Raw genomic sequence first — 23,889 nt, forward strand, 5'->3', positions numbered from 1 at the left:
AAGCTCAGACTTTTACCTGGCTCCCCCCACCCAGCACAGCCTGGGGACGTGGGGACTGAAGTGTTGCTGGGGGTGGTGGGGAGAGATTCACTGGTGCCTGGCACGTGCTTGTTTGTCTGCTGTGACCTCACTGAGCCCCAGCAGCTCAGAGAGAGAGGGGCTGAGCTTCCCGTTCCACTCATGCCCAGCTCAAAGTGAATCATCACTGAGGTTGGGAAGATGATCGACGTGGGTGCAGAGAAGACTAGGGACTCCCACCGGTCCTGCCTGAGTGAAGTGAGAAGAAAATCATCAAGTGGCTGGCCCCTCTCTGCCATTACCAGCTGGCAGGATGTGGAGTCTAACAGCTCCTACCGCTGTCACCTGTGTCCTATTTCATATAGCAGCTGCAAGCTTTCTCATGGTTTTTTTTTTTCCTTGCATTTTCTTCTTCTTCTTCTTCTTTTTTTTGTTTTTTTTGTTTTTTGTTTTTTTAGTGCCCTCAAGGTTAGCCCTCTACCACTTGAGCCATAGCTCTACTTCTGGCTTTTGGATGGTTAAATGGAGATTAGAGTCTCACAGCCTTTCTGGTGTAAGCTGGCTTTGAAACAAGATCCTCAGGTCTCAGCCTTCTGAGTAGCTGGGATTACAGGCTTGAGCACTGGCATCTGGTCTTTTTTCTAGTTTCTGAGGTGATCTGGAACATGCATACACCTAGGTCCTCCTCAATGCTCCAGTGCAACATGTGTGTGTGTTTTCACAGCAAACCTCCAAGGCCCTCCAGATGAGCAGTCAGCATGTCACTGAGAAGAGCAACTGGCCCAAAGTCAGGTGGCTGACCCAAACTTTCTAAAGGATTGGTGTCCAAGTTGCTGAGAGGCAGGTCTCTGACTCCCAGCACAGTGCTCTTCGCACTACTTTTCCATTTGAGTCAATGTTTATTCATTGAACAAACATTTATTCAGCACCTCCTGTGTACTAGGTCAGAGAGGGGAAGGGGTTGGGGAGGAAGAAGCAGGTGTCTGAATATGTTTATTTGCTCCTCATTTAACTCTACCTGAAATTACATTTGCCCAGAACTTGCAAGAAAGGCTTCTCCTCGTTGATGTAGAGATACAAGAAATGGGGAGAGATTTTGGTTTCTTGGTAACCACAGCTCTCAACCCACTCTGGTTGCTCAGTCGGCAAGCTAGTGGCTGTCAACATGTGAGCATCTCAACAGCCATGACATCAGCTGGCCCGGCTCCCACAGTCACCGCTGGGACTAAGGGACAGAGGCATGGAGGACTCTTCCTAGCTGGTAGCTCCCTGACGAGCTGGTTCTGTGTTTGTGGTGGACCCTGCCCCAGCGTGAACAGGAGTGGGGCAGGCCACAGACCCTAGGGGTGATCTAAGGTTTTCACTGTTCTAAAATGAAGTGAGTTGAGCTAAGGCCTCCATGGCCCCAAGGTCCAAGGGGTGCTCTTTCCCAGTACCCTACAAGAAGTCTTGTGTTAGTGGCGGTGATGGCTTCCTTAGAGAGAAATGACTCACCTCCCAAACCAGTCCTTTCCACCTGTCTCTCAGAAGAGTGTGTGTGTGTGTGTGTGTGTGTGTGTGTGTGTGTGTGTGTGTGTGTGTGTGTGTGTGTGTGTGTTTCTAGACTTTAAATTCTGGCCCAGGTGTTTTGTCTACTTGGTCTGTTTCCTGAATCATATTTGCTGAGTAAATGAAACATAAATTGTCAAATGAATAAATAAATGAATGTCCCACCACCACCAAGAGCTAGGTCCTGGGCCTCCCTGCAGAGTTAGGCTTTTTACCCCCCTTGTGATAAGGTCTCACTATAGCTCAGGCTGACCCTAAACTTCCTTTGTGTGTATGCCACTAGTCATGGGATTTGAACTCAGAGCCTGATCACTGTCCCTGAACTTTTTGTGCTCAAAACTAGCTCTTTACTACTTGAACCACAGCTCCATTTCTTGCTTTTTGGTGGTTAATTAGAGATAACTTTCCTGCCTGGGCTAGCTTTGAACCGATATCCTCAGATCTCATCCTCTTGGGTAGCTAGGATTACAGATATGGTTTAATTGTTCCGCCTCAGTCTCTCAAAGGTTGGCATTACAGTTGTGTATCACTGCATCTACTCGGAGGTAGCTCTTCAGTGCATCACTTTCTTCCTTTATGGTACTCATGCTGGCCAGGCAGGCCACTTTCAATTTTGCATTTGGTGGAGGATACTCAGTGCATGAAGACATGTCTTTCTCAGCATTCTCCCACCCACCCCCCCCAAAAAATCGGAAAAATATGGTAGGAATGCTTACAATACTGCTGTTGCCCCCAGCACTCTTCTGTGCCCCATACTGACTTTTAGCTCCAGCCCCACTTGTTCTTTTCCAGGGCTGAAATGGAATCCACCTACATGGGATCTGGAAGTCAAGCCAAGGAGCATGAATATCTGTGCTGAGTGAGCAGTTTCCCTCTGCTTTCTTTCCACAAGCTTTTCCTTCTTCCTCAGTTCTCTCACATTTGTGTTCACGTTCTTTTTTTCTTTTTTTTTTTTAACATTCCAAGTACATATTTTCAGACTGCAGCTTAATCATTCTAAGTCAACCCAATAGCAACACAGTTCTAACTAACCAGGCTCTGGGCCAGGCAGGAAGGGAACATGCACTGGTGAATAAGATACAAATTCTATCAGAGCACTGGTGGCTTGTGTCTATAATCCTAACTATGCAGGAGGCTGAGATCTGAAGATCCCAGTTCAAAGGCAGCCTGGGAAGACAAATACAATGGTTTCTTATCTCCAATTAACCAGCAAAAAGCCAGGAGTGGAGTCTATGCTTCAAGTGGTAGAGCACCAGCCTTGAGCAAAAAGCTAAGCCAGAGAATTAGACCTCGAGTTCAAGTTCCTGTACTGGTACACAACATACAATGCCAAAACATACAAAAATTCAAACATACAAATATTTCAAAGATACAATTCCTAGCAGTAGTCATGTGTGATTGAAGGAAGCAGGCTGGGAAATCTACAGGCCCTTTGTAAAAAGTGGCTCCACGTTGCTGGAGAAACCAAGCCAAGCTTTTGTGAGCAGGTGGCTTTTACACAGGGTAGCTGGAGTCCCTTTCAGAGCACCTGGAGGAAATGCAGAAACAAAGGCACATTTGGAAGAGCTAGGCCCATGTGGGCAAGAACCAGTGAATGCAAAACCCGGGAGATAAATGTACAAATGCAGGTGGAAGCTATTCATGGAGGCTCTTGAATATGAGAATGGGAGGCTGCTCTGGAGCCAGAGGGCAGTGGATGGTTATTGAAAGCTTCTGAGTTAGGGAGTAAGAGTCCCTGACCTTTGCTTTTGGAATACTAATAGGGCATGAAGAAGATGCTCTGGACAAGGTGAGGACCAGTTAAAAAATTACTTGTCAGTGGAAGAAAACCATCGTGGGCTGTAGGAGGACAGTGGCAGTGAGGTGGAATGTGATGACCACAGTCTCTTTCTCCTTGATTTGAAGGCAGGGGGCGCAGAACACCCAGACAACTTCAGTGTTTTCTGAGGGTGACAGAATCATCCACTTTTCTCAGCCTGAAACTGCTGTATTTTTCCCACTTCTCTTGTGTTTTTTGGGGTTTTCACAGTTTGTGCAAAGAAGGAAATTCACAAACAACAACCTTCTTTTTTTTTTTTCTCTCCCTCTTCTCACCAGGCCTTCTGTTTCTCTTTTGGCCCATGTTTCCTGTACTTCTAGCCTTACTACTGGCTTGCCTACTTCTGGCACCTGTGGTCCAGCTGATCAGGCAACTAAGGTAGGAGGATCACTTGATTCCTCTCCAAACCAAAACTAAAACCAAAAGACCAACAGAAGAATGTTTCTCTCCAAGCATAGTGGTTCACACCTATCATCCCAGCACTCTAGAGGCTGAGGTAGAGGGATCATGAGTTCAAAGTCAATCTGGACTACAAAAAGCTATAGGTGGGGCTGGGAAGGTGGCTCAGTGGTAAAGTGCATGCATGAGGCCCTGGGTTTGATTTCTCAGCACCACATAAGCAAAAAGAACAAAGCCAGAAGTGGTTCTGTGGCTCAAGTGGTAGAGCGCTAGCCTTGAGCTGAAGAGCTGAGGGACAGCGCTCAGGCCCAGAGTTCAGGTACCATGATTGGCAAAAAAAAAAAAAAGCTATAGGTTTGGCCGGGTGCTGGTGGCTCACGCCTATAATCCTAGCTACTCAGGAGGCTGAGATCTGAGGATCACAGTTCAAAGCCAGCCCAAGCAGGAAAGTCCATGAGACTTATCTCCAATAAACCACCAGAAAACCAGAAGTGGTACTGTGGCTCAAGTGGTAGAGCACTAGCCTTGAGCTGAAGAGTTGAGGGACAGCGCCCAGGCCCAGAGTTCAAGCCCCACGACTGACAGAAAAAAAAAAGAAAAAGCTGTAAGCCAGCCTGAAATATAGTGATCTGGGCACCAGTGGCTCCTGCCCATAATCCTAGCTACTTAGGAGGCTGAGATCTGAAGATAACCATCTGGGCAGGAAAGATAGTTATTTCCAATTAACCACCAGAAAAATGGAAGTGGCACTGTGGCTCAAAGTAGTTGAGTGCTAGCTTTTAACAGAAAAAGTTCAGGGACAGCTCCCAGGCCCTGAATTCAAGCCCCTAACCAACAAAATGAAAAAAGAATATACTGTTGAGACAGAAGAAGAAGAAGAAGAAGAAGAAGGAGGAGGAGGAGGAGGAGGAGGAGGAGGAAGAGGAGGAGGAGGAGGAAGAGGAGGAGGAGGAGGAGGAGGAGGAGGAGGAAGAGAAGAAGAAGAAGAAGAAGAAGAAGAAGAAGAAGAAGAAGAAGAAGAAGAAGAAGAAGAAGAAGAAGAAGAAGAAGAAGAAGAAGAAGAAGAAGAAGAAGAAGAAGAAGAAGAAGAAGAAGAAGCAGCAGCAGCAGCAGCAGCAGCAGCAGCAGCAGCAGCTGGGCGCCAGTGGCTCATGCCTGTAATCCTAGCTACTCAGGGGGCTGAGATCTGAGGATCACGGTTCAAAGCCAGCCGGAGTAGGAAAGTCCGTGAGACTCTTATCTCCAATAAACCATCAGAAAACTGGAAGCGTCGCTGTGGTGCAAATGGTAGTGTGCTCGCCTTGAGCAGAAGAGCTGGGGACTGCGCCCAGGCCCAGAGTTCAAGCCTCACGACCAAAAAAAAAAAGAAAAATCACCTCATATGTTTCTCTTCTGTTGGGGGTTTTCTTATTTATTTCTTTATAGGTTTGCCTATTTAGTTTTTTTTTTTTTTTTTTTTTTTTGTCAGTCATGGTGCTTGAACTCTGGGCCTGGGCGCTGTCCCTCAGCTCTTCAGCTCAAGGCTAGCGCTCTAGCACTCGAGCCAGAGTGCCACTTTCAGTTTTCTGGTGGTTTATTGGAGATAAGAGTCTCATAGACTTTCCTGCTTGGGCTGGCTTTGAACCGTGATCCTCAGATCTCAGCCTCCTGAGTAGCTAGGATTATAAGTGTGAGCCACTGGCTCCCGGCTGTCTGTTTAGTTTTTTTTTTTTTTTAATCTGCTTATAACAAACCTTTGTGTAGAGGGCTGACTTTCAATAGATCACAGCAAGGGAGCTGTTCTGCCACATACAAAACCCCAACCCAGCAGCAGGTTGTCTATGAATGGTTTAGCATCAGGTAGGTTCCACATGAATGTGCACATGTGTTACATGAGTTTGTGGGTTTTTTGTTGTTATTGTTGTTTGTTTTTAAGGGTCTTGCTATGTAGCCTGGGCAGGCTTAGAACTCTACATCCCCCTGTCTCTGCCTTCCCAGTTATAGGTGTGAGCTCCTCCAAGGGGTTTTAGTACCTGGGTCTTTACTGCAGGGTCTCTGCTGGAGATTTCTATTCTAGCCCTGTCTGAATTCAGACACCATTCTTGAGATCAACTGCCTGACCAGATCGTTTGTCAGTGGTGTGTAGAAGAGACCTCGGTTTCTCCTGGAAACTTCCTGAGAGGGACCTGAAGGTGGGGAAGGGACCATGCCCTTTCCCAGGAGATAACATAAGGCCCCAAGACTGGAATAACTAGAATACTTCTTAAGACTGGAATATTCTCCCACATCAGAGAGGATCAGAGATCCCTGTGTGTCTCACAGTTGTAGGTGCCTGGGGTCACCTGGGTCTTTAATCTAGGGTCTTGCCCTAGCATTGGCTCTTAGGGGAGGGAGAGCTGGCATCAGTGATTTGCAGTGAAGCAGCAGAACGCCCAGAGAACTTGTCAGAGTTTTCTTAGGGCGAGGGAAGGCTATAGAGTCTGAGACTCCCTTTTCCTTGCGTCTCCAGGGTCCAGGTCAAACAGAATATGGTCACGATAACCTTTCATGCCAGCCCTCCCTCTCCCAGGGGATTCCCAGGTGGAGCCGGTGGCACGAGGGTTTCCCCAATCTCGTAGGCAAAACCCGATTGGCTCTGCCCTGGGGGCGGGGCTCCCAAAACTTAAGTGAGACTCTGGGTAGAAAGAGAGAGAGAGACGATTGACTCCTACTGCTACTAGGTTTGGGAGGTGCCATGGGACAACTGATCGCCAAGCTGATGGGCATCTTCGGGAACCAGGGTAAGGGGTACACAGGGCACCTCGTGATCTCTTTGATTTCGTTGTCTCCTGGGGCTCCCCGGTTTAGGGTCGTTGAGGCAGGCGTGCTGGGGATCCTTGAACTCCTAGAGTCCTATGTGGGAGTTCTTCTCTTGCTTGGGGTGGGGTAGGGTGGGGGTCTCCTCGATCCTTGTGCCAGCCCTGTCCTCGGGTCTCCGCGCTTCCATGTGCCAGGGTGCCGGGTTAGAAAAGCCTCCTTCTTCCCCAACTAAACGGCGCTGGGCTGGTGGATCACTGCCGGATTTCCGCAATTGTGACTTAGGGTTTGTCTCTTTCCCACGACCCCCTGGCAAGCCCAGAGCCTCCCAGACTCACCCCCCATGCCCCCCGTCCCAGTCCCTTTTCTAGAAATGTGGGTGGTAGGGGGACTCTCTTATCCGCTGACCCAGGGCAGCATAGGTGGGAAGTAGAAAGTGGTGAGGTGGGCAGAGACCCCCCCTGGAACACTAGGGAGGAGGGATGAGCCCTTAGTTAATCATCGGGTTTGAATATGACCCTGCCTTTCCCTCGGATGCCTCCAGAACACAAAGTCATCATCCTCGGGCTGGACAATGCAGGAAAGACCACCATTCTCTATCAGTTGTAAGTGTCTGGGGTGGGGAGGGAGGGGGCGGGGCGGAGAGGGCGCGGGGAGAGGGGCGGGGCCTCCCAGTCGACTGACAGGCACTTGGGCCAATCGCCAAAACCCTCCCCTTGGTTCTGTAGCCACCGGGAGGGAAGGGTGATGGGAATGAGGATGAGGTTCCTGGCCTCGTGGCCGTCGGCCTGGCATTGGAACCCTGCAGCTGTGGGCAGCTCCAGATGCCACGGCCTCCGCCCTCCACCCTGGGCCACGCGCACACCCTGTTACAATCTGGACAGGTCTAGAAACCGGCCTCCTTTCCCGCACCTTGCACAGGTTAACTTGGGTCTCCAGTCTCCACCCCAGCTCCCGGGGAGGGCTCACCCTGCAGACCCCAGTCCTGCAGAGCTGCACACGTGCTCAGGGCTGCACCGCTGCGCTCGCGCTCACGACGGCCTCTCTCCCCTTAAGGAGCTCGTACTTTGTGGAGCTAGAACAAAGACTTTCCTGAAAAAAGCAGTATGTGTAAAAGTTATTTATTTTGTCGGTCGTGGGGTTTGAACTCTGGGCCTGGGCACTGTCCCTCAGCTCTTCAGCTCAAGGCTAGCGCTCTACCACTTGAGCCACAGCACCACTTCCGGTTTTTTTTCTGCTTATAGAGGTGCTGAGGAATGGAACCCAGGGCCTCATGCATGCGAGGCAAGCTCTACCGCCGAGCCACCTTCCTGACCCCTGTGTAAATATTTTTGAAAAATCTAAAAGTTGCTGGGGGGGGAGGGTGTCAAGTGGTAGAGCTCCTGCCTGGCAAGCGTGAGGTCCTGAGTTCAAAATCCAGGATGGCCAAAAAATAAGATTAGAGCAGAAAAAATTCAAGCAGTGCAGAGTAAATGTCCTTGTCACTCCCAGATTTTCTCCTTATTCTAACCAACATTATGAGCTTTGAAAAGCATTCATTTTGTATGTATGTGCTTCTGGGGCTCGAACTCAGGGCTTGAACACTGTCCCTTAGCTTTTCTACTCAAGGCTGGTGCTCTACCACTTGAGCCACAGCTCTACTCCTGGCTTTTTGCTGGTTAATTTGAAATAAGAGTCTCATGGACTTTGCTAGCTGGGTGGCTCAGGGAGTCTGTGTGGCTGAAGCGGTGGCCTCCTATCTCAGTCTCCTGAGTAGCTACAGTTACAGACATGAGGCACCAGTGCCCAGCTCACAAGCAATCTTCACATACATGTGCGTCTATTCCATGTCACTGGGAGTGGGGCATTTGTCTTATGGCACTTACTTAGATCTTTTTCCCAAGCCCATGCAACTCCAAGTGTGGTCCACAGACCAGAAGCAAGGACAGCATCTAAGAGCTTGTAAGAAATGCAAAAAAACCCTGGGTACTGTGAGTGATGGCCCATATGTGCCATCCCAGCACTTGGGAAGCAGAGGCCAGAGGATCTATAGTTCTAGGCCAGTGTGGGCTGCAGAGTAAGAACTTACCTCACTGCAGCTCAGCATGTTGAATCAAAAACCTGCATTTTTACAAGGCTTTCCATGATTCAACTACATATGAAAATTTGAGATTGCCCTAAAGACTTTCCCTTCTGTGGCATCCAAGCCTGCTCACTACTTGATCTCACTTCTGCCTTCATTTTCCCTAGGTCAACCCTGGTCCCAGCTTCCCCAGCAGGTGCTTGGTTAAGCTTGTTTGAGTTGTTCTGACTTAGACTAGGCTATGCATTTTGGGAATAAGAGATGGGGGGGGGGTCAGAGCTGGAAGTAGGCTGGGCTGATTCTTCTCCTGCCTCTCTAGCCTGACTAATGAAGCGGTTCACACGTGTCCCACCATCGGTAGCAACATGGAAGAGATTGTTGTTCAGAAGACCCACTTCCTCATGTGGGATATTGGGGGGCAGGAGGCTCTGCGCTCCAGCTGGAATGTCTATTATGCCAACACAGAGGTGAGGAGGACACCAGGCCTGTGGGGGATCTCCAAGGCAGCTGTGTGATGTTAGCTTGCCCACTTACCCTCTCTGAATATCCGTTCTGCTGCCTATGAAGTCAGGGTTTAAGAACTTCTCCAAGTCATGATGGAAATTAAATAACAACAGAACAATTGCTAACGCATGTGTGCCAGTACGTAACAGTGCAGTATCTATCAACATTTTTTTGAATCCTAGGTGGGGCATGATGGTGTGTATCTGTATCCCAGCTAGTTGGGAGGCTGAAGCTGAAGGATTATGAGTTCTAGGCCAGCCTGATAACTTTGTCTGCTTCTAGAAGTTTTCTATTTGATATTCTTCATGGCAGAGGCCCTTTGTCTCCATGGCAGAAGTCAAACTCCACGGTTTAATTCTTGGAGTGGGACAAAGCAGTTTGAATTCCAGCACTGTTACTCACAAGCTATGTGGCTCAGGGCAAGGTAGTTCATCTGACTGGGCCCTGTTCTTGTCTATAAAATGGGAGTCATAATAATAATGATTCCCCATGGTGATCATGAGGCCTAAATGGATCCAGGAATCTCCAGGGCTTAGCACCACCCACCGTGTACATCAGGTATGTGTATTCTGTCTGCACAGAAAGGCAGATAAAAGAGAACCAGGCTGTACAGTTCCTTTCCTGTGGGGCTGGCAGAGGCCAGTGGGCAGCACTGTGGATAGAAATCTGTTCCCCAAAAAGAAAGCCCCACCATTCATGGCTTTCCTCTGCTGGCCAGTTTATCATCCTCGTGATTGACAGCTCAGATCGGGATCGGCTGCTGACTACTCGAGAGGAGCTGTATAAGATGCTGGCCCATGAGGTAAGGAGAAGGCTCAGTGGGTCTAGCTGTGTGTCCTTAGTCCAATCACATAGTCTCTCTGAGCTTTGTTCCCAATGCCCTAGGCTGAGAGCATCTCTCTCATCTGTCCCAGATGAAAGATTGCAGTGCCCTCAACACAAGTGATCACAGAAGCCAGAGTTGCTTTGTTTTGGGGCTGAACTCAGGGCCTGGGCACCGTCCCTGAGCTCTTTCGCTCAAAGCTAGCGCTCTACCAGTTTGAGCCACTCTGCTCGCTTCCAGTTTTCAAGTGGTTAATTGGATATAAGAGTCTTACAGACGGGCTGGGAAGGTGGCTCAGTGGTAGAGCGCTTGCCTTGCATGCTCAAGGCCCTGGGTTCGATTCCTCAGCACCACATAAGCAAAAAGAAAAAAGCCGGAAGTGGCGCTGTGGCTCAAGTGGTAGAGCACTAGCCTTGAGCTGAAGAGCTGAGGGACAGTGCCCAGGCCCAGAGTTCAGGCCCCACAACCGGACCCAAAAAAAAAAAAAAAAAAAAAAAAAAAAAAGAGTCTTACAGACTTTCCTGCTCAGGCTGGCTTTGAACCATGATCCTCAGATCTCAGCCTCCTGAATAGCTAGGGTTACAGGTGTGAGCCACCAGTGCCTGGTCGCACTTCTTGCTGTGGGGATCTGGGCAAGGTGCTTCTTCTCTGTCTCTGTCACTGTCTCTGTCTCTCTGTCTCTGTCTCTGTCTCTCTCTTGCTCTCTTTCTGCTGTTACTAGGGCTTGAAGTCAGGGATAGCGGACTTTCTCTTAGCTTTTTTGCTGGTGTTCTACCACTTGAGCCATAGTTCCACTTCCAGTTTTGTGGTGGTTCATTCAATATAAAAGTCTCATGGAGTTTTCTTCCTGGACTGACTTTGAACTGCGCTCCTCAGATCTCAGCCTCCTGAGTAGCTAGGATTACAGGCAGGAGCCACCAGTGCCTGGACTTGACTAGGGCTTTTCTATCTACAGGCACTTCGAGATGCTTCAGTCCTGATCTTTGCCAACAAGCAGGATGTGAAGGACTCCATGACCACGGCAGAGATCTCCCAGTTCCTCTCTCTCAGTACCATCAAAGATCACCCATGGCACATCCAAGGCTGCTGTGCTCTGACGGGGGAAGGGTCAGTGGCAACCCCCTCCTGCAGAACCTGGACCATGCGTGGGATGATAGACCACAAGATCTTGTCCTCTGTCATTCCTCCTGTCAGAATTTGGTTTCCTATTGGCTCTGGCCTTAGTCAGATGAGCACTTGTCCACAGCCTGGGTGCTGTGGGTGCTCTGTGGGCAGGGCAGAGTCTCTGCTGACTGGGGGCTGTTAATAGTGAGAGGTAGCACATTCCCCAGAGGAACCATCATTTTAGTAACTAGGAAGTGTTGAGAAGGAAGTGAAACTGGGTAAGAATGATGGGGGGTGGGCAGGGACTGGTCTGATTGGATCCTGGTGGGCAGCAATAACATTTTCCAGGAGGTTGCCCTTGAGCCAACACCTCAACAAAGCAAAGGAGATGATCATGGAAAGGCTCAAGGGACAAACCTTCCAGTTGAAGTCATTGACTCTTCTGACATTGGATTTTTTGATCTGCCATCCCTACAGCTTCTGCAGAGAGTAAATGGTGGCACTGCTTCATCAAATCTTTCTGAGTACTGGAGAAACAGCAGTGAACAAGCAGACACATAGCCCTGCCCCTTGTGATACGCAATCCTAGCACACCTATAATCCCAGCACTTGAGAGATGGAGGCTGGAGGACCCCAGGCTTTACCATGAGCTGGGGATTTTGCATTTTTAATAAGATGGCAGAGGGAAGCTGCTGAGAAGGAAACTATTTTTCCAATTCCCAGAATAATACCTGGCACACAGTAGTTGTTCAAGAAATGAGGTCACTTACTCTGTGTAGACAGTCAGAGGAGCAGAGTAGTATAAAACCCAGCAAATACTTTCAGGGTATGAATGAGTTGGGCTACCCCAAAAGTACATTCCTTTGGTTTCGGACAGTTCCCTTTTCTTGGACCTCTTGAATAGAATGGTAGCAAGCTAGGAACCCAGTGTTTTCTTTTCTTTCTTTCTGGCTCCAAATTGGAAAGCCTGCTGCCTCAGCCTCCTGAAACTTGGCTGCCAGTATCACCCCCAGAGTCCTTTCTGAAGAAGATGCGTTAGGCAAGTTAGTCAAAGGAACCACAGATTTCCTTTTTGTGCCTGTCCTGAGGCTTGAACTCAAGGCCTGGGTGCTGTCCTTGAGCTCTTTTGCTCAAGGCTAGTGCTCTACCACCTTGAGCCAAAGTGCCACTTTTGGTTTTCTGGTGGTTAGTTGAATAAAGGTCTCATGGATTTTCCTGCCCACGCTGTCTTTGACCCATGATCCTCAGATCTCAGCCTCTTGAGTAGCTAGGATTACAGGTGTGAGCCACCAGTACCTGATGGAACTACAGATTTCTTTCTTTCTTGCTATGAGCCACCCGTGCCCGATGGATTTCCTTCTTTCCTTCTTTCTTTCTTTCCTTCTTTCTCAGTTGTGGGGCTTGAATTCTGGGCCTGGGCACTGTCCCTGAACTCTTGCTTAAGGCTAGTGCTCTACCACTTGAGCCACAGCGCCACCTCCGGTTTTCTGGTGGTTTATTGGAGATAAGAGTCTGAAGGACTTTCCTGCCTGGACTGGCTTTGAACCATGATCCTCAGACTCAGCCTCCTGAATAGCTAGGATTATAGGTGTGAGCCCTTGGCCCCCGGCTAAGGAAGCACAGATTTTTGGTAGTATATTTTCCCCTCTCTGTTAAGAAGGCCCTCCCTTCCCTCAACCCTATAGTCAGTTTGGTCCAACCAGTATTTCCTAAGTACTCCCCACAAGCCAGGGCCTGGAGATGACACATTCCATCTTGCTTTGAGCTTGTTTACTCTTTCATGGGAGAAGTTCCTTGTGAAGCTTCTTCCCTGGCAGTTGAAATCATCCTGCATTGTCACTAGTGACAACAGCTGGGACAAAGACCCAGGCTTGCCCAGAGGTATTGCTAAGGGACCGAGCAAGGTGGGACTCCAGTTTGCTTCCTCAGAGGAACCTTCCCTGACTCCCAGAGGCCCTAGTACATCTCCTTCACAATCACTGAAGCATGGTTTGTGGATTTACTGCTTGGAGCACTAGCTTGACACCCATGCCTCTGCTAGCCAGTAAACATCAGAGAATGTGATTGCTTTATGTCAGAAATCTCTGCCCCTGACCAGCACAGGTGACTCACGCCTGTAATCCTAGCTACTTAGGAGGCTGAGACGTGAAGATCACAGTTCAAAGCCAGCCCAGGCAGGAAAGTCTGTGAGACTCTTATCTCCAATTAACCACCAGAAAACTGGAAGTGTCGCTGTGCCTCAAGTGGTAGAGCCTTAGCCTTGAGCTGAAGAGCTGAGGGCCAGCGCCCAGGCCCAGAGTTCAAGCCCCACAACCCCCCACCCACCCCCAAAAAAGAAATTTCTGCCCCTGACCCAGATAGTACTTGATATATTATAAGAACTCAGGTCAGTTGCCTTTGGATATTAAATGACTGCATGTCACCTTGGCTGCTCCCTTAGTCTGCTCCAGCCAAGGCCTTCGCCTTCAAGGCCATCACCTTACAGAAGTGCTAATATCCTGCCCCTTTTTCCCTCCCACAGGCTGCCTGCCGGGCTCCAGTGGATGCAGTCTCAGGCCTCTGCTAAATGATGGCCCAGCCCCAGGCCCACTGGAAACTATGGGCATTCTGCACAGTTCAGTGTGGATGAGAAACCCCAGTGACTTTTGTGCTTTTCTCTGATTCACTGGTGGTTGCCGAGCAGCTATGGACAGTTGTCACAGCCAACTGTCACAGAGGAGCGAGTCCACAGACCCTAAGTTGCTCTGGCAAAGTTGTCATCCATTCTACAACCTCAGTGTTCTGGAGACCCCAGGGGAGCTGCGGGGTGTGTTGGGGAATGGGGAAGTGCAGCCCAGCACCCAGACAGGGAGGGACCTTTCACACCCTTTCACCCTTGCCTCTGAGGTGCTTACTCTGATCAAAGGGCTTGAGCTTTGGGCCGCCACGTGCTATCCCTTCCCTTCCCTTCCAGCATCCTTCCCTGAGAACCCCACTCCTCCCAAGGGTTCCAGCTTCCTATGGAAACTATTTATTTTGTTTGTCTTTGCATCATGATTTTTTGCCCTTTACATTGCATTAGGATTTTTTTTTTAAGATGCAGATGTAGTAATAAATATGTTGAAAATTGTTCATCTTTTCTACATGACTGTTTCTCAAACTGACTTGGTCTTTAAAGCTCTCAGAATATGGGGGGTAGGGGGGAGGGGAATGGGAGGCTGCTGCAAAGGTTCATGTGGCCAGGGGGCTGGCTTAGGTGCTTTAAGCTGAAGGGCATTCCTGATAGCATGAAGTTTATATTCAAGGAATCTTCAGATCAAAAGCGCAGGGAAGATTAGATAACGCTACACCCTCATCCTACCAAAGTGTATTCAAATGGAGCTGTGTTAACGCCACGGGGGTATAGCTCAGTGGTAGAGCATTTGACTGCAGATCAAGAGGTCCCCGGTTCAAATCCGGGTGCCCCCTCTGTGGTTATATCTTTTAATGTTTTGTGTGAGTATCCCTGGCCCCGTTTAGATGTTGTCAGGCAAATCGGAACGGAGTAAGCCTGGGGCCCACTCACTCTTCTACGCTTGGGTACGGGTGTGTGGGACTTCCATCCCCGCGCTTGCCATCGCTCGGCCTGTGTACCTCCAACGGGGCACGGCGGGGAGGACGCGCCGAACAACCCCCTCGTGGAATGACAGGTGTCGCCTGTGCACCCCGAGTGCGGGTCACCCCCTGCTCCCCCTCAAAGGGAAGCCTAAGTTTCCAGGAGCCTGGAACGGCCTAAGAAAGGAAAGGGGAGGCGGGAGAGGCTGCCCGAGGTTGTGCAAGGGAGAACGGGGCGCCGAGGAGCAGGGGACTCCGGCGAGCCGGGGAAGCGCCCCGGGAAGGGTTTCGGAGACCCGCACACTCTCTGATTCCATTTTCCTCCCATCGTCAATAGGAATCTTTAGCTCAGAGCGTTGGGAAACGCGTCCGGTTTCCAAGCGAGCGATCTCGATGGATCTAGTCGGTTTCTTGAAAATCTCCGAGACTATTTCCCTACTTTTGGTAGGGACGCACTGCGCCTGCGCAGGCGTAGCACTAAGGAACTACCAGCGGCCGGCCACCAGCAGAGGGGGTATAGCTCAGTGGTAGAGCATTTGACTGCAGATCAAGAGGTCCCCGGTTCAAATCCGGGTGCCCCCTTTCCTTTCTATTTTCTTCTCTCGAAACTGGGAATTTCTAGAGTGGTGTTTGTAAAAATATGCACCACCTGCGTTCGTGTCAGAAATGCAGATTCCCCGGCCTTGGCCCAGACCTAGTGAATTCGATACACGGGTATGAAACACATTTCCTAGAAACCTGGAAATAGGTTTTAATAAGCGCCCCAGGTGACTCTGACGATGCTCGAGTGCTACACATTTCAAACACGTGCAAGTCATTTGCTCTCAACGATTTCCAAGTTGCGAACAGCAACTCTGAGCCCCACTTGCATCTTATAAGATGGACCTCGGCCACGCCAGGCTCGGAGATTCTGTAGGGATCTGAAAGTCCATCCTGGGCTTCCTCACCTCCAACGAGGTGCGAGGCGGGGGCGAGCGCTGGAGGTGGGCACCGCGCCTGCGCAGGCCGGGGAGAGAGGGTCTGGCAGGAGGGTAAGGGGTAGCGGGGGAACGTGGGGAGACTCGGGGCGCGCGCGGGGAAAAGGGGCGATCCACCTCAAAACGCCGAGCGTTGCGGCTCACCACGTGTCCACTGGAGGGCAGTCAGCAGCCACCGCTGCAAACCGAGCCCATTTGATCTCTGGGAGTCGGTCAAGTTGGGCTTTAAGTTAGACATCCAGCTCTACCTTAACGGTCCCAGAGTTCCGAGGATCGGAGGTTTAGGGCTGGAGGAGGGCGGCCTCCCGGGACCCTGGGTCCTGAGGAAGGAGGAACTGGGATTCGGGGTGGGGGGGGGGGTGGGGGCTTTGCTTCCTTCCTCAGGCCTTCTTTTTGACCTCGGTGACAGGCAATTTGCTCCTTCCAGCTTACACTGTCCCTCCCCTCTCCCCACCCGGCCCCCTCCTTCCGAGGACATCCACCCCCCCAGGAAGTCCAGCACCCACATTCTTCCTATGGCGATCGTGAAGGTCCCCAGGCCTGGGGCCCCCTCCCCCTGCCCACGCCGGCGCCCCCAGCTCCTGGCTTTTCCCACGAAGTAGGTCGGAGGCGCCTCCGCGTCCTGACCTGATTGCCTGCCGTCTATTAAATCTCCTAAGTTGCGGGTATTTTTATTCTGTCCTGGAAGCGAAAAGAAAAAAAAAAAAAGATACTGTGTCCCCAGAGCCGGGTGATGACAGGGGGTGCGCGGGGAGGGGCCCGTGCAATTTCAGAGTGTGTGTGGGGGATCCAGACCCCGGCACCCCCTAGGTTGCCGTGCTGGGGGTGGGGTGGGGTCTCGAAGGAGTTTGGGAGGGGAGTGGAATCGGGCCGCTGTGGGGGTACAGCTGGGGGTCCTGGCGGTGGGGTCGTTTCGGGGTGTGTCTAACATCGCAGCCCCTCCGAACTCCGAGGGTCCGCTCAGAGAGTCGCGCTGCCTGGAGGAGGGGGCGCTGGGGTTGGGGGGGCTCCCTCTGGGCCTTCCTCCTGCGTTTCCTGGGGAGCGGGGGAGGGGCGCAGGACCCTTATCGACAGCGCGGGGGGTGGGGGAGGCAGCTCTGGAGGAGAGGGAGGAAACCCAGGCCGAGGGTCCCCAGCCCAGTCCCTCGCCACCCCCCTCCCCGCCCCGCCCCGGAGCCCCGGGGAGGCGGGGAAGTCGGGGCGCCCGCCCGGCCCCGCCTCCCTCCTCTCCCCCCTGCGTGGCTCGCGCTCCGGCTCCCCAGGCCGCAGCGCCGCCGCTCCGCTTGCTCCGTGCGCCCCGCGCTCTGTGCGCCCCTGCCCGGCCCGGTCCCCTCCCCAGCGGCGGGCCGGGGGCGAGCCCGGCGCCCACCATGCGGGGTGATCTCTGGTTCCTGGTGCTGGTGCTTAGGGGGGCGGCCAGCGCGCTGAACCCCCAGCCCCGAGCAGGTAGGAGACACCGGAACGGCGGGGTGGGCGCAGGCAGGTGCGGACCCGATGGGGAAGTCTGTGGTCCGGGAGGCCTGGGCTGGGGGAGTGAGGAGGAGGGACTCCACTTTCCCAAACACCCGAGGGGTACAAGGCATCGCATTGGACAGCGACGCCTCCTTACCTCCTTGGAAAGACGCTGGAGGGGGTTCTGTAAGGCTGTGGCCCCCAGGGAAGAGTGGGAACGGTGGGGACCCCCTGGCTGCTCTAGGGGACCAAGCTGAATTATAACGGAAAGAGTACTGGAGGACCTTCCCCCACACCCCTTTCCTTTCCTCTTCTCTGTCCCCAGTCCAGCTGACCCAGGCTGGGTGTGAGACCTGCCGGGTCTACCTGGGGACCTGCCCTCACTTGCCTCTCCCCCAGCACAGCCACAGCTGCCTAACTTGCCACTGCAACCCGCGGGGTACAGCAGAGAAGCAGGAAGCTGGGAAGAAGCAACTTGTGCCCCATCCCCAGCCTCAGTGGTCCCCTGGGTCTCTTGCTCTGTTCTGCCCTAGTGGCTTTTGGCTTTCCACTGATCGACCTCTAGATTGGGTGTGAGCAGGACTCCTAAGCTATACTTTCTCTGGGGAAGACAGAGATCTATGTCTCCCTGGCCTAGGTGCCCCTCAGGTGAGGGAAGGGGGTCTTCATAGGACAAGGGGGGGAAGGTGGGATTTGCCATCAGGGTTGATGGCCTCAGTGTGTAGCTGAGCCTGGGTCCCTGTTGAGAAGGTACATGGAGGGGGGGGAGGTGTGAACAGAGGGCAGTGGAAGGAATGTGTTCAGAGGCTGCAGGTGCAGAACTACCAGTTTTCAAGGCACCAGAGACTCTGCTTCTAGGCTTGTTTCATTTGCTGTGCAAAATGCTTTACCTCTCTGGGCTTTCTCCATTTACAAAGCCAGGCTGTAGGCAAAATCATTGATGTGGTTGTGGGATTTGAAGGATCTCTCCCCCCCTACCCCTTTTAGGATCACCTTTCCTTCTCAGACATGTATGAGAAACAAATAATTAGGCAGGGGGGACCCTATTGTAACCAGGAAGGGATTAGACAGGTTAATTTCTGAGATCTTTTGTTGCCCCAGTCCGGTTGCTCTTCTGAATTCAGCTGTGTTGGGTTGATGAGGGGTGGAACCTCTGGAGAGGAAAGGGAAGGGGAAGAGAAATCAAGCTTCAGGAGGGAGCCAGACCCAGACGTGGCTGAGCTCTGACTTCTGAGTCAGGGTGGGGTGGTAGATTGAGGAAGGCCAAGAGGAGGAAGGCAGAGATAACCCGGCTGAGTAGAGAACACCTTGTTTTCTCAGCATTGACAGGCTCCACTGTGAAGCATGGACTTTCTCTGCAGCAGGCAGGTTGAGGTAAGACCTGAGGAAGCTGTAAAGAAGCCAGGGGACAGCTGTCGACTCCCCATCAAGTGCTTTGTTGTTGTTTTTTTCCCCAGCCAGGCTGGATTTGGGGAGGCAGGGGATGTCATGTGGAAGGGGACAGGTTGGGAGATGGTCCCCAGCTGGTCTGGGTTTCTTCAGGAGGGAGCCTGTGTGGTCAGGAAAGAGCAGCTAGCAGCTCCTAGCAGCCCTCACTTCTGGCTCTCTGGGCTGGTGCTAGGGAACTGTGTTTCCAGGTTAGCTCCCATGTTTAGGGTCAATGGCACCAATGTTAGGGACCCTCCAGGAACACAAGCCAGTGCCAGCCCTGCTCCCGCATCCTGTTTTGTTTTGGTTGGTCGTGGGGCCTAAACTCTGGGCCTGAGCGCTGTCCCTCAGCTCTTCAGCTCAAAGCTAGCACTCTACCACTTGAGCCACAGCACCACTTCCGGCTTTTTCTGCTTACGTGGTGCTGAGGAATGGAACCCAGGGCCTCATGCATGCAAGGCAAGCACTCTACCACTGAGCTACCTTCCCAGCCTTCCCTCCTCCCCCCACTCCCGCATCCTTTTTTATTTTTATGTGTGCCAGAACTGCTTGAATTTAGCCTGGGTGCTGTCCATGAGTTCTGTTGCTCAAGGCTAGCACTCTACCACTTGAGCCACAGCTCCACTTCTGGCTTTTTGTGGTTAGTTGGAGATGAGTCTTTTGGATTTCTCCTGCCTGGCCTGGCTTCAAAACCTGGATCCATAGATTTCAGCCTCCTGAGTAGCCAGCTTTCCTGAGTTTAAATCCTGCTACCCAATGATTGCATGACCTTGAGAGGTTTCTTATCATCGTTGTACCTCCGTTTCCCCATGTATGAATGAATTTACTAGTACCTATCTCCTGGAGTTAATGTGGAGGTGAAATGAGTTCATGTGTTTAAAGCCCCTGGAACAGTGCCAGCCCAGTGTAGCAGCCTATAACAATTAGAGGCAACAGTCCTTAGACTGGCCACCACTAACTAGCTTGTGTTCTGGAAACTTCCTGACATTATATAGGGAGCAGGGGACACTTTCTTTTTCCTTTCCTTTTTCTTTTGTCTAAAGCCAGCACTCAATTCAGTATCTGAAGCTTGCTTTTGCTCTTCAGCTGGTGCTCTACCCCTGAACCATGCTTCCAACCCCTCAGGGGACCCTTTCACATACAAAGGCCGGGGAAGAGTGCTGGGGACAATGAAGGGGAAGGACCTAGGTATGCCACACACATGATGAGCACCAGCAGGGAGGATGGAGGCTTCCTGCCAGACTTCCTGGGTGTGCATGCGGGTACAGTGGTTGCTCCCATCTTGAGCTGAGGGCTGATGTTCTATGCCAGCCAATTGGGAGGAGGGAAGGTGGCTGAGTGACATCCCTTCAAGGTCAGGCCAAGCAAGGCCCAGCTCCTCACTGTCCCCATCTACCTTCTCTCTGCCTTCCTGGACTGTATGTCCCTGTTCCTGGCCGGAGCCCTCTTGTCCAAACCTCCACCTGAAGCTTATAGCAGGCTGATCATGGGGGTGATGCGCATCCTCATTTTAGTGCCTTATCAGAGGAGAATGGAGCGTCCCTAGCCTACAGCTGTGTATGGCCAGCCTGGTCTGTGGGGAAGACCCATGTGTCATCTCCCTGTCCTCTTCCCTCCACCATCCATTGCCTCCCTCCACCATCTTTCCTGGTTAGTGCCACTGATGGTGTGATCACCAAGCTCCTCTCTTTGTTCTACACAGCTCCTATCCAGGCCCAGTCCTGCCCATGCCCCCGACTGCTTGCCGAAAGACCCATATCCAGCCCAGCACAAACAGTTCTGTCTCTAAGGCAGCTTCAGGCCCTGCCCAGGAGGGGTAAGGCCACCCTGGCATGGGTCTGGGCAGGAGGCAGCTGCCTCCTAGCCCTGGGCTCTGTGCCATCCGTGGGCAGCCAATGGATATCCTGAGGATGAGGGTCAGGACCACCCCTCTCCCCACCTTCTCCAGGAGCATCTGGTTGTGATTAGGGACAGAGAAGTGAGAGGGGCAGGCAAAGGTCCAGCAGGAACCAGCAGCCAAGAATGACTTAATTGGATAAAATGTCTAATGACAAACTGGAGCCCCACAGCAGTGTCCTGGCCAGGCCTTGCCTCTACCTCTATCCTTGCTAGCTCCCAGGAGTTAATTCCCCACATCGTGTCCTCAATTAGGCAGTGATCGAGTGCTTACTGTTTGCAGTCTTCTTTGAAGAGAGCAGAGCCAAGCCTGGGGAAACTCAAGGGAGACAGGCACATGGTCACATCAGTGGTGGCTTCAGGAGAGTGACAGCCTAGGAAGGTGGCTCAGTGGTAGAGCGCTTGCCTTACATGCCTGAGGCCCTGGGTTCGATTCCTCAGTTCCACATAACAGAAAAAGCTGCAAGTGGCTCTGTGGCTCAAGTGATAGAGTGCTAGCCTTGAGCAAAAGAAGCTCAGGGACAGTGCCCAGGCCCTGAGTTCAAGGCCCAGGACTGGCAAAAAAAAAAAAAAAAAAAAAGGAGAGTGACATCCTGAGGCCTTGGCAGTGGTGGGGGGTGGGGGAGGAGGATTGGGGCTGACAGAATGAGAACTGAGGCCCATTTAACCTGGGATGGGCTTATCATTGATGAAATCACAGGTGTGGGGTGAGGAATGGCATCCATCTGTCTGGTGGGCTGGGTTCCTCATACATCCAGAGTGGGTAGACAATTGGAAGGAAAATCTCCATCTCAAATGGAAAAGGATGTTTTTTTGTGTCATTTAGAACTGATTTAGGGGTTGGATGTGATTTAGTGGCTGAGGTGATTAGAGAGGATCAAGGATGGAGGCTAGGCCTGAAGAGAAAAGTTTGAGAGACCTACATTTCAATCAAGGATCTGAATGTGGTGGTATACAACTATCCTCCCAGCTACTTGAGAAGTACAGATAGGAGGATTGAGGTTTAAAGCTGCTCTTGACACCTTATCTACAAAAGCCAAAACACTAAAGCTAAAAAGACTGGAGGTGTGGCTCAAGAGATCAAGGCCCCGAGTTCAAATACTAGTACCCCCAGCCCCAAGAGGAAAAAAAAATTGATTTAACAACCCGAGGGAACTGGAAAGAACATGCAAGTGTTAGTTCCTGGGCGAGGCTTTTCCAATTCTGTGCTGGTGGCAGACATTGCTAATGGATCCTGCCAATCTCTCCTATGAAATCCAAATGAAGCTTTAGAATTCTTTTCACTGACTGCTGCTGGCTGTCACTAATGAATTGGAGACAGCATTTGAGATGAAACTGTTTGCCTTGCCAGCTGGTCCCTGTGTCCCTAGTTTTATGGGGAAAGTGACTTGGCCAAGATCAAAGCATACAGGTAGTGAGGAGACTAAGATGCAGATGCAGCCACAGTGAGGGTCCATCAGGAGAGTCACTCTCCACACCTAGAACCTAAGTCTGAGCAAGAAGGCAGAGAAGTTGCCCACCTTGAATGCTGTGGAGAATATAAAATGGCTCAGTCATCTTACATGAACCATAGTATCAAAGTTCTATAGAGCCAGGCAGAAGTTGAGAATACTCACCCCTTTGGGAACAGATCAACCTGGATGTGAAGCTTTTCTCCGGCTCTCGATGTGACCTCTAACCTCTGAGCTTGCTTCCTCTCTACAGAACGGAGAGCATCTGTCTCTGGCAGAGGGGTGGTGAGAGTTGAAAGCATGGAATATGCAAGCTGTCTGGTGTGGCATTGAACACATGGGTTTGGGGATGTGCTGTGTATCGGCTGGATGATTTTGGTGTTGAGACCTCAGCAGGACATGTGGGCCGGTTGTAATTGAACCCTCTCTTGGTTCCTTACTGTGAGCTGCTGGCACTCAGTTTCCTGTCTTCTCCCAGGTCACCATGAAAGCCAGGCCTCTGCATGGGCTGGGAAGACCACACGGGGCTGGAATCAGACAGCCCGAGGAAGCCCTGGACAGGTGTCTGAGCCAGACAGGACCCAGCTGAGCCTGGACCTGGGTGGGGGCCCCTTAGCCATTGACACGCTGCCAGACAACAGGACCAGGGTGGTGGTAAGTGTTGGGTGAATGGGGGGGGGGCATGGAAAGTGGGGGCTGTCCTGGTGCCCCAGGTGCACATATCAGACACGCCTCACACAGCCTTTGGGGTGAGCCCTGGAGATTGGCTCAGCCACTCCTTCCAATGGGCCAATTAAAGAGAGGAGTTGCCAGGCACTGGTGGCTCACGCCTGTAATCCTAGCTATTCAGAAGGCTGAACTCTAAGGATCTGGTTCAAAGCTAGCCTGGGCAGACAAAGCTGAGAGAGACTCATCTCCAATTAATCAGCAAAAAGGCAGAAGTAGAGCTGTGGGAAAAGCTAAGGAACAGTGCACAGGCCTTGAGTTCAAGCTCTAGTACCAATATAAAACAAAACACCCAAAAGTCCCTCCATACTGTCTACTCATCCCTTTCCTCAGCATGGTACCTGTGAGCTGTCCCAGCTTCCACCTCCATCTCCCCATGTCAACTGCTGCTCTTGATAGGTCCCTCATAGACATAATCTGTGGACAGCCTCTGGTGGTGGATGAAGATTTGACATTTATATTCTTGGCCACCATTACTTTGCTATATCTTTAATCTTATTTATTTATTTATTTGGTCATAGGGCTTGTCCTCAGGGCCTGGACACTGGGCACTGTACCTGAGCTCTTTTTTGCTCAAGGCTAGCACTCTACCACTTTGAGCCACTTCTGGTTTTTGAATGGTTAATTGGAGATTAGAGTCTTATGGAGACTTTTCTGCCTGAGCTGGCTTTGAGCAGCAATCCTCAGATCTCAGCCTTTTGAGTAGCTAGGGTTATTAGCAAGAGCCACCAGCACCCAGCTTTTTTTTTTTTTTTTTTGGTTGGTCATGGGGCTTGAACTCTGAGTCTGGGCTCTGTCCCCGAGCTCTTCAGCTCAAGGTGAGAGCTCTGCCATTTGAACCACAGCACCACTTCTGGTTTTCTGGTGGTCAATTGGAGATAAGAGTCTCATAGACTGCCCAGGCTGGCTTCAAACCACAACCCTCAGCTCTCAGCCTCCTGAGTAGCTAGGATTACAGGTGTGAGCCACTGGCGCCCGGCCCAAATATAATTTTTAGTATAGTGAAACCTGTGAGCTCTTTGTTTCCCACGGAAACCTTGCTCCTGCCCGTCAGGCAAATTGTTTCTCCTCTGTTCTCTTGGCCCTGGCTCCTCTTTTTCCTGCTTTCCCCCCACCCTTAACCATTGTGCTTCCTGAATTTCTCATAAGAGGAAAAATTCTCTTGAGAACTTACAAGTCTGAAAATGCCTTTATTCTCAATTTGATTGATGGTTTTGTTGAATATAGATACATGGATTAAAAATGAGTTTCCTAGACGCTGATAGCTCATGCCTATCAATAATCCTAGCTACTCAGGAAGCTGAGATCTGAGGATTGTGGTTTGAAGCCAGCTT

The 23,889-nt window shown here is 51.3% G+C and overlaps 2 protein-coding genes and 2 non-coding genes across 8 annotated transcripts in view; all 4 read left to right on the forward strand.

Moving 5' to 3' along the window:
• Positions 1-6,450: 6,450 nt before the first annotated feature.
• Positions 6,451-14,171, forward strand: Arl5c (ARF like GTPase 5C). 4 transcript variants are annotated; one of them, XM_070028152.1, is made up of 6 exons: positions 6,451-6,543; positions 7,104-7,164; positions 8,941-9,088; positions 9,844-9,927; positions 10,904-11,055; positions 13,574-14,171. In XM_070028152.1, the coding sequence occupies exons 1-6, from the start codon at positions 6,498-6,500 to the stop codon at positions 13,620-13,622; spliced, it is 540 nt and encodes a 179-aa protein (XP_069884253.1). In that variant the 5' UTR covers positions 6,451-6,497; the 3' UTR covers positions 13,623-14,171. The 4 variants fall into 4 exon arrangements, with proteins under 4 accessions (XP_069884253.1, XP_069884251.1, XP_069884252.1 ...); XM_070028153.1 differs by lacking the exon at positions 13,574-14,171 and adding an exon at positions 7,481-7,663 and having other exon boundaries at positions 6,517-6,543; positions 10,904-12,271; XM_070028150.1 differs by lacking the exon at positions 13,574-14,171 and having other exon boundaries at positions 10,904-12,271.
• Positions 14,172-14,427: 256 nt separating this feature from the next.
• On the forward strand, positions 14,428-14,499 carry Trnac-gca (transfer RNA cysteine (anticodon GCA)). Its single transcript has one exon. It is a non-coding gene; the product is annotated as a tRNA-Cys (tRNA).
• A 636-nt stretch (positions 14,500-15,135) lies between these two features.
• On the forward strand, positions 15,136-15,207 carry Trnac-gca (transfer RNA cysteine (anticodon GCA)). The gene has a single exon. It is a non-coding gene; the product is annotated as a tRNA-Cys (tRNA).
• A 1,698-nt stretch (positions 15,208-16,905) lies between these two features.
• The window catches only part of Plxdc1 (plexin domain containing 1), a 53,898-nt gene continuing 46,914 nt past the window's right edge, over positions 16,906-23,889 (forward strand). Inside the window, exons 1-2 of one of the 2 annotated variants that reach the window (XM_070028156.1) lie at positions 16,906-17,048; positions 22,308-22,483. In XM_070028156.1, coding sequence (XP_069884257.1) covers positions 16,973-17,048; positions 22,308-22,483 — 252 coding nt within the window. In that variant the 5' untranslated portion in view covers positions 16,906-16,972. The remainder of the gene's footprint in view (positions 17,049-22,307; positions 22,484-23,889) is intronic. The other variant, XM_070028155.1, reaches the window with a different exon arrangement.

Source organism: Dipodomys merriami, unplaced genomic scaffold (assembly GCF_024711535.1).
Source record: "Dipodomys merriami isolate MVZ:Mamm:240054 unplaced genomic scaffold, mDipMer1.0.p SCAF_19, whole genome shotgun sequence".
NCBI lineage: Eukaryota > Metazoa > Chordata > Mammalia > Rodentia > Heteromyidae > Dipodomys > Dipodomys merriami.

Excerpts from the sequence above, each read along its gene's own strand:
- Arl5c (XM_070028150.1), top strand. The coding sequence starts at position 6,498 with ATGGGACAACTGATCGCCAAGCTGATGGGCATCTTCGGGAACCAGG. Across the intron at positions 6,544-7,103 it reads GGGCATCTTCGGGAACCAGG|AACACAAAGTCATCATCCTC; the intron begins GTAAGGGGTACA and ends GGATGCCTCCAG. Across the intron at positions 9,089-9,843 it reads TCTATTATGCCAACACAGAG|TTTATCATCCTCGTGATTGA; the intron begins GTGAGGAGGACA and ends TCTGCTGGCCAG.